Genomic DNA, 6,985 nt, shown 5'->3' with positions numbered 1-6,985 from the left:
GGAATGTGTCTTTCTGAGAGGAGACCTTTTAAAAAGATGTAGATGTTGAGATAACATCAGACTAACGCGTGTTTCAAATTTGACAACACACACCTGATTGGCTCAAAGAGAATACAGCAGCCTCTGATTGGATGGGGGAAATGGAATGAATAGGCTAAAAGAAGCAGGAAACATTCCAAAGGTTTAAATGTTGAGAAAGGATTATCTGAGTTACCATCATGCAGGTTTCGATTAGGACAAGCAGGAGCAGCATTGATGACTTGATATCATTTTAAGCATTTACAAATATACAGTTATGGCAGTCTGGATCTCTCAGGTTTTATCTTTTTTTTAAACTGTCCAGTTAGATATTGTCATGCTTCCCCATGGAGATAAACAAACTTGTTTCCATGTGTCACAGTGGGACACATGTGTGTGGGTGTGTGTGTGTGTGTGTGATGTCATCCCAGCCAAGCACGGGGCCATTGTTACAGGTGTAGTCACAGTTTCAGTTGGTAATCTAAGCACAGAAAGTACCAGTATCCTTGTTTATTCATCAATGATTCATGTGTGTCCTTCGACGTAGACGTCACATGACACAAAAGAGACTCTGAAGTCTTCCACGATTTCCCAATGTTCCTAATTTGTTTATATTTTAAACTATTACAAAATATTGGCTATTATAAGTGAATTGTTCATCACAAATCCTCCGATCCCGCCTGTGTGTTGAATCATTTAGGGTCGGAACACTTTAAATTCTTATTGTTGACCTCTTAAACATCATCTAAACCAACAGAATTCTAATGATTTCACCACACAAACACACACGAAGACATTTATATACATACCCCAACATATATACATAGATAACTGTTGTAAATTGAATCCTGCAACCAAACCATGTCTCTAAGTTTGCTTAGGTTTGCTTATCTAAGTAGACACAGGTGTGGTGTGTGTTGATGTTAGTGAGGATGTCTGTGTGTGTATGTGTGTGTGTGTATGTGTGTGTGTGTGTGTGTGTCTGCCACTTGGTGAGAGTAAGGAGTCTGAGACCGGGACCCCACAGTCCCACCATGCTGTTCCAGGAAGCAAGCCTGTTCCAGGAAGCAAGTGGTGCAGGTAGACAGAATAACCAAGACATACCAAAGGACCGACCGTCCCCTGGACAACCACGATCCTTCCATCCCCAGGGAAGGGATAGGCCACACTCAGCCCTGCCAGAAGCCAGGTGCCCCAGGCAGCATATCTGGGGAGAGGCCCCACACCCCCTCGACCCAGGGCCTGCCATCCACCAGAGAAACCAACGAATTGAGACGCTACACAGAGATTTAATAGACAGAAAGAAGCAAACAGCAACAAACACCTGTCGCCGACCACACAGAACCCCATCAGACTTGTTCTCCTTTTGAACAGGGGATTGTTTTGCACCGTGCTCTACATGTGGCTACATGATCATTTCTAGCAACCTGTCTAATCCCATTGCTGCACCTGTAACACTTATTTTAACCAGCCAGACACTCTGATTTGTCCTGTTATAACAAGAAAAAACTCACAAGTCATTGACCAACTATCACTTGATCGTTAGCGTCCAGTAAACAGCATTCATGCACAACCAGCCATGTGTAAAATCTAGTGCACTGTGCTGCTTTTTAGTGAATATTATAAGTCATTATAAGCTTTAACATAATAACCATGACTTGGCTCCTTCTCTTCAAGTATAAACATTTAATTAGTGCTAACTCTGTTAGCAGCAGATGTTACTGTTGGCCCTTTCAGTGCACTTTCTGTTTGGATTTGAATTCTCCACTGTTCTGAGCCCACGGAGCTTTACGTGGATAAAAGTAAACCACCAAGTTATCAGATGGGTGAGCATGAGGCATGTTCTGTTTCCTGGAAATCCATCACAAGCAACTCACACTGAAAGAGTGGCTCCCTCTGCCTGTAAAAACCATCTTTACACCCAAAACATCACATTTTAATGCCATCTAACTCATACGTCCCTCAGTTGTCATGTGATCTGTTCTCACCCTGAAATGGAATTATATCACAACCTATGTTTATCTGCTATAGCTGCTTAATTAATCGTTATTTATGGATAATAAGCCATGTTTTTCCTAGCTTGACACAGGCATGACTGTTGTGCTGTGCACTGAACTATAAAAACTGAGGTCTTTTGTTCTTGTTGGAGGATGTGGGGTGTTCAGTGTGAGTGTGCATCTGAATAGGGGCTAAAACACAAGATAGTGGAGACCATTATTCTGTCCGCTGACCCAGGCGACCTCGCTTAATTGGAGGTGAGGGGTAAGAGATATAACCATCTGTTGGGGTTAGTTATTTCCATGCCGAGTTAGTCTTTACTTTAAAACATGAAACGCAGGATCATTGTGGGGGCCTTGTTGATGAAGCAATGATCTAAGCTACTGAGAATTACCCGAGATTGTTCCATAGAATTTGGAGGTATGAGTAGACGAGAGTTATTCCTGCTCTGTAATCAGGCAGGAGATAAATAACATTGAAAAGAATCACCATAAACAATCAGAATCAGAATTTTTAAAAGAAATCCTTTTCTGAAGAGCAATAGACCCTTTTTTTATGGTTATCATACATCATTATCATACATCACTTGCTTACATTGAAAACCTTTAAACAGAACACTGCTGTAATGCTGTCTTCATTATAGCCAGAGGTGATACAGAGGGTTTTCAAAAATCTGGATGCATTTTCCACATTAAATGTTTTATAAACTACAAAAAACAATTTGCTGTTGAATCCAATGGTTTAAGGCAGTTTTGTAAAATATATAGGGTTAATAAAAAAGAGATGAAATAAAAATCTGTCAGATGCTATATTGAAGGTAAACGTGATGCCATGATCTTAAAGAGACTCCACCTTCAGTCGTCTATGCTCTACAAAGAAGGTAGAATCTGCTTCTCCCTCTCATTTTTTTCCTCACTTTGGTCAACAGGATCCAATATCGCCCTCATCTCAGTGGGTTTGGGACCGCCGGTGCACACAGAGGACTTTCTGTTCCTGGGAGACGGTCTTGCTCGGCTACTTCTTCATCCCCGGCTACAACTATGTACTCTGCAGGCTTGGAGATCCTTGGGATGGTCCTGGCTGTGGCCGGCTGGCTGGGTGTAATGGTGACCTGCGGCCTGCCTATGTGGCGGGTGGCTGCCTTCATTGGTCAGAACATTGTCATTTCCCAGGTGATCTGGGAGGGCTTGTGGATGAACTGTTCCGTGCAGAGCACCGGTCAGATGCACTGCAAGGTGCACGAATCCATGTTGGGACTGTCGGTGGACTTGCAGGCGGCCCGTGCCTCGGTTATTATTTCGATGGTGCTGTGCATCGTGGGTATCGGGCTGTCCGTGGCTGGGGCCAAGTGCACCAACTGCAGCCGCGATGTGAACAGCAAACCGCGGCTGGTGGTGGCTGCTGGAGTAACCTTTGTGGTTGCTGGACTGCTGCTGTTGGTAGCCGTGTCCTGGACAGCGCACGTGATCGTGCTGGGCTTTTATGACCCGCTGCTGGAGGAGACGGGGAAGAGGGAGTTCGGTAATGCTCTGTACTTCGGCTGGGCTGCGTCCTGCCTGCTCATCATTGGAGGAGCCCTGCTCTGCTGCTCCTGTCCGCCAAAAGCAGCTTCAGCATCAGGTGGTGGAGAGTCCATGCCTCCCCGCCTCAGTTACCACCCTGTCAAGAGTGTGTCGGTCAACGGTTACACCAGAAGAGATTATGTGTGAGCACACGACCCGCCAACGTGCACGAGGTGGATTTTACTGTGGAATCTTGAGCTCATATATGTAACATTGTGATGTGGCTTGTTCATTGTATTATGGCAGTTTCTCTGGAGGTGACATTAGCTTTTTATATCATATTTTATTTTTAAATATTAGCAAAGATCAATTTACTGCAGATGTGTTGAACAAACCGATCAAGACGAGTCAGTATTTCTTATTGAAACAACTTATTGATTGAGTAGAAATAAAGTGAAATGCTTTTATTTTGAATGTTTTTGTGCTTTTATTGAATGCATTCACAGATTAAGTGCGCAAAAACCTGCACTTTGATATACAAGAATCATCACAGGTGCAAGCTACTAGTGAGTCTGACCAATGAGAGCTCTGCAGACATCAGAATGGGGTATTTTATTGCAGGGTAAATGGAGAAAGAAACAATGGGTGGTTTGTATGAAGGCATGCCTCAGTTCCCCTGCCATTGTATCCCTCCAGTTGCAAAAGAGAAAAAAGATAAACCCCTCAAGATTCAGGGGGACGTAATCAGCACTGCAACCCTGTCAGAATCAACTATAAAGGCCTCCTTGTGTGGGTGGTTCGCAAATGTTTCTGTTCCACACGGGACTCAAAAAGCCGCTTCAAAAAAAAAGAAAAAGATGAACAAAAACCTAAAAAGTCAGGTAGGACACAAGTGTTTCTTAGTGACTTGTGTAATATCTTCAAATATCTTTACCGAATCCCTTTTTGTGTGCCTTCATCATCTTTTTCATCCAAATTTTGTAAAAAAAACAACAAAAAAAAACATGATTATATATATATCTATGTATATACTCAAGCTCACATGTGCAATAGTTTGAACGGAGGTTGCACCTCCTGATGCACTCTGACCTTCAGAACAAGGACAGTGATAAGACCCCCCCCCACAACCAACCTTTAGCACACACAGGTAGATAATGGTGTCTGGTGAAGGCCAGGTTGCTCTTTTTTGGCTATTTATGTATCAGGTCAGAGACTCGGGCATTTCTTTTTAAACATGTCTACATTGTTAAAAGGTTTTCAGTCCCGTGTGCAGTCCATCAGCAAACTCAGCACTGAAAGATCAGCAGTGTTTTGCTCTTGTTTGTGCTGCCGTTGCAACATGTGGCCTCGCTGTGGCAAATTCTCATGGCAGGATGTGGGAAAATGTTTTCACTGCCCTGAGAGAAGCACACGCAACTGAAAATGAGTCATTGACAGATTCAGAGATGAAATAGATCATTAAAATCTTTCAGACCTTCCACAGAACCGGAGGAGGATGCTTTTATCAAAATACTTGGACGGGCAGTCTCCATGGACGCGTGCAAACATGAGCTTCTGATAATCGCGTCTACAGAAGAACTCGTTAACCCCTTTGAAACCTTCTGACCACTTCGGTCATCTATTCTGAGCGTCTGACGTTTCAGAACTTTGCATCTTTCCAAACAAGTCCGATGAGGATCCCACAGCCATGAGTGCAGCATCTTCCCCGATCAATCATTAATTTATTGATCTCCGCCACGTGTTATCCTTTAACTGCCCCAGCCTACAGAATCCCTCAGTCTGTTTGCTGTTCCCTCACCCAAATAGTTGGGAGAGCTACCGAGACCGAGAGGGTTGAATGATTAATCTGAGGCTGTTTACATGCGAGTTTTTTTTGTTTTTTTTTTGGACATTCCAAAAAGGTGGGACAGACGATCATTTAAACTGTATCTGAACCAATGGCCAAGTGACTCCACCTTCTCTGCCCCAGGAAGTGACCGCATGCATATATCTGTAATCACCAGTCTGGAGAAGACACTTAATACTGACATCAACAAGGCCTCCGCACGCATTCACTGGCACACATGGCTTCAGTGGGACTGGAGATACTTGGAGTAAGTCTGGGCGTCCTCGGATGGATTTTGGCCATCGTGTCCTGCATCGTGCCCATGTGGAGAGTGTCAGCATTTATTGGGATGAACATCGTCACAGCTCAGATCACTTGGGAAGGCATCTGGATGAACTGCGTGGTCCAGAGCACGGGTCAGATGCAGTGCAAAGTACACGACTCCATGTTGGCTCTGAGCGCGGACCTCCAAGCTGCTCGCGCGCTCACTATCATCTCCATCGTGCTGGGCGTCATGGGAATTGTGGTGGCCATGATGGGTTCAAAATGCACCAACTGTGTGGGAGAAGACTCGGCCAAGGCTCGGGTGATGATAGCTGCTGGGGTGGCGTTCCTCCTGGCTGCTCTGACCCAGCTAGTTCCTGTTTCCTGGTCTGCCCATCACATCATCATGGAGTTCTATAATCCAATGATACCCGAGACCCAGAAGAGGGAGATTGGTGCAGCTCTTTACCTCGGCTGGGCCGCAGCTGCATTCCTGCTCATCGGAGGGGGTGTCCTCGTTTCCAGTTGCCCAAAGCCACCAGTGAAAAGATACGGGCCATCAAACATTACGTACCCCCAGAGCAGGTCGATGGTTCCCAGTGTTTATGACAGGAGAGACTATGTTTGAGCTTCCAGCAGCCTTTTTGTTACCTTCTAAATTGAGGGGGGAAACTCAGTGTTGGTCTATAACACATCTGTCCTACACTGATACTCTTGTCATGAACTTACAATACTAACAATGTATATAACAATACCTTTAGGTTTCTGGTCATGTGGGGCTTGTATTTTATACAGTATTTTATACAGTAAGAAACTAAATGTAATATGTGTCATTTTATTTTTTTAAACAGTTTGTTCTACTTTTAGTACTGACTGTTCTGAACAGACCCATGATTAAAACATTTTAGTGATAATAATATGTACCGGTACTATAGGACAATGGTATTAATGTGTTAATCTGAAATGTTGCTGTTTTCTTTTTATTAAAAGGCCTTTGTTTTTTAAATGAAATGGTTATAATCGTTCTAATTTGACAGGTTGGCTCCTCCAAAATAACACATTTAAGAAATCCGTAAGACATTTGATCTTTCCACTGACCGGTCGGAGGCGGCCCACGTAAGCAGCCATCAGGTGGCTGAGCGGGAGCCTCCCTCCCACCTGGCTGTCTCCCATATGTCTGTTGGCTCTGTGATAACAAGAGCCGCTACTTTGTCAGCTTCCCCACATTATCTGAACGGCCTTCCCAGACAATGGAGCTGTTTCATATCAGAGGAGGACAGAGGCGGGGCGGGGTTGTCATCACTCAGCTTTAGAATGTTGGGGGGGGGGGGGGTCATTTCTAGGCAGACACACTGAAGAATTTCAAGGGCGTTCTGCA

General features: G+C 44.3%; 2 protein-coding genes across 2 annotated transcripts; both read left to right on the top strand.

Moving 5' to 3' along the window:
- The first annotated feature begins 2,953 nt into the window (after positions 1-2,953).
- On the top strand, positions 2,954-3,974 carry cldn5c (claudin-4). The gene has a single exon (XM_003968685.2). It carries the CDS (start codon positions 3,057-3,059, stop codon positions 3,723-3,725), a length of 669 nt encoding a protein of 222 aa, XP_003968734.1. The 5' UTR covers positions 2,954-3,056; the 3' UTR covers positions 3,726-3,974.
- A 1,540-nt stretch (positions 3,975-5,514) lies between these two features.
- On the top strand, positions 5,515-6,618 carry LOC101074127 (claudin-3). The gene has a single exon (XM_011608667.2). The coding sequence runs from the start codon at positions 5,582-5,584 to the stop codon at positions 6,233-6,235; it is 654 nt and encodes a 217-aa protein (XP_011606969.2). The 5' UTR covers positions 5,515-5,581; the 3' UTR covers positions 6,236-6,618.
- Positions 6,619-6,985: the final 367 nt, after the last annotated feature.

This window comes from Takifugu rubripes, chromosome 11 (genome assembly GCF_901000725.2).
Source record: "Takifugu rubripes chromosome 11, fTakRub1.2, whole genome shotgun sequence".
Lineage (NCBI taxonomy): Eukaryota > Metazoa > Chordata > Actinopteri > Tetraodontiformes > Tetraodontidae > Takifugu > Takifugu rubripes.
The sequence above is the reverse complement of the archived record's forward strand: the minus strand, read 5'-3'. Positions and strand labels throughout refer to the sequence as shown.

Excerpts from the sequence above, each read along its gene's own strand:
- cldn5c (XM_003968685.2), top strand. The coding sequence starts at position 3,057 with ATGTACTCTGCAGGCTTGGAGATCCTTGGGATGGTCCTGGCTGTGGCC.
- LOC101074127 (XM_011608667.2), top strand. The coding sequence starts at position 5,582 with ATGGCTTCAGTGGGACTGGAGATACTTGGAGTAAGTCTGGGCGTCCTC.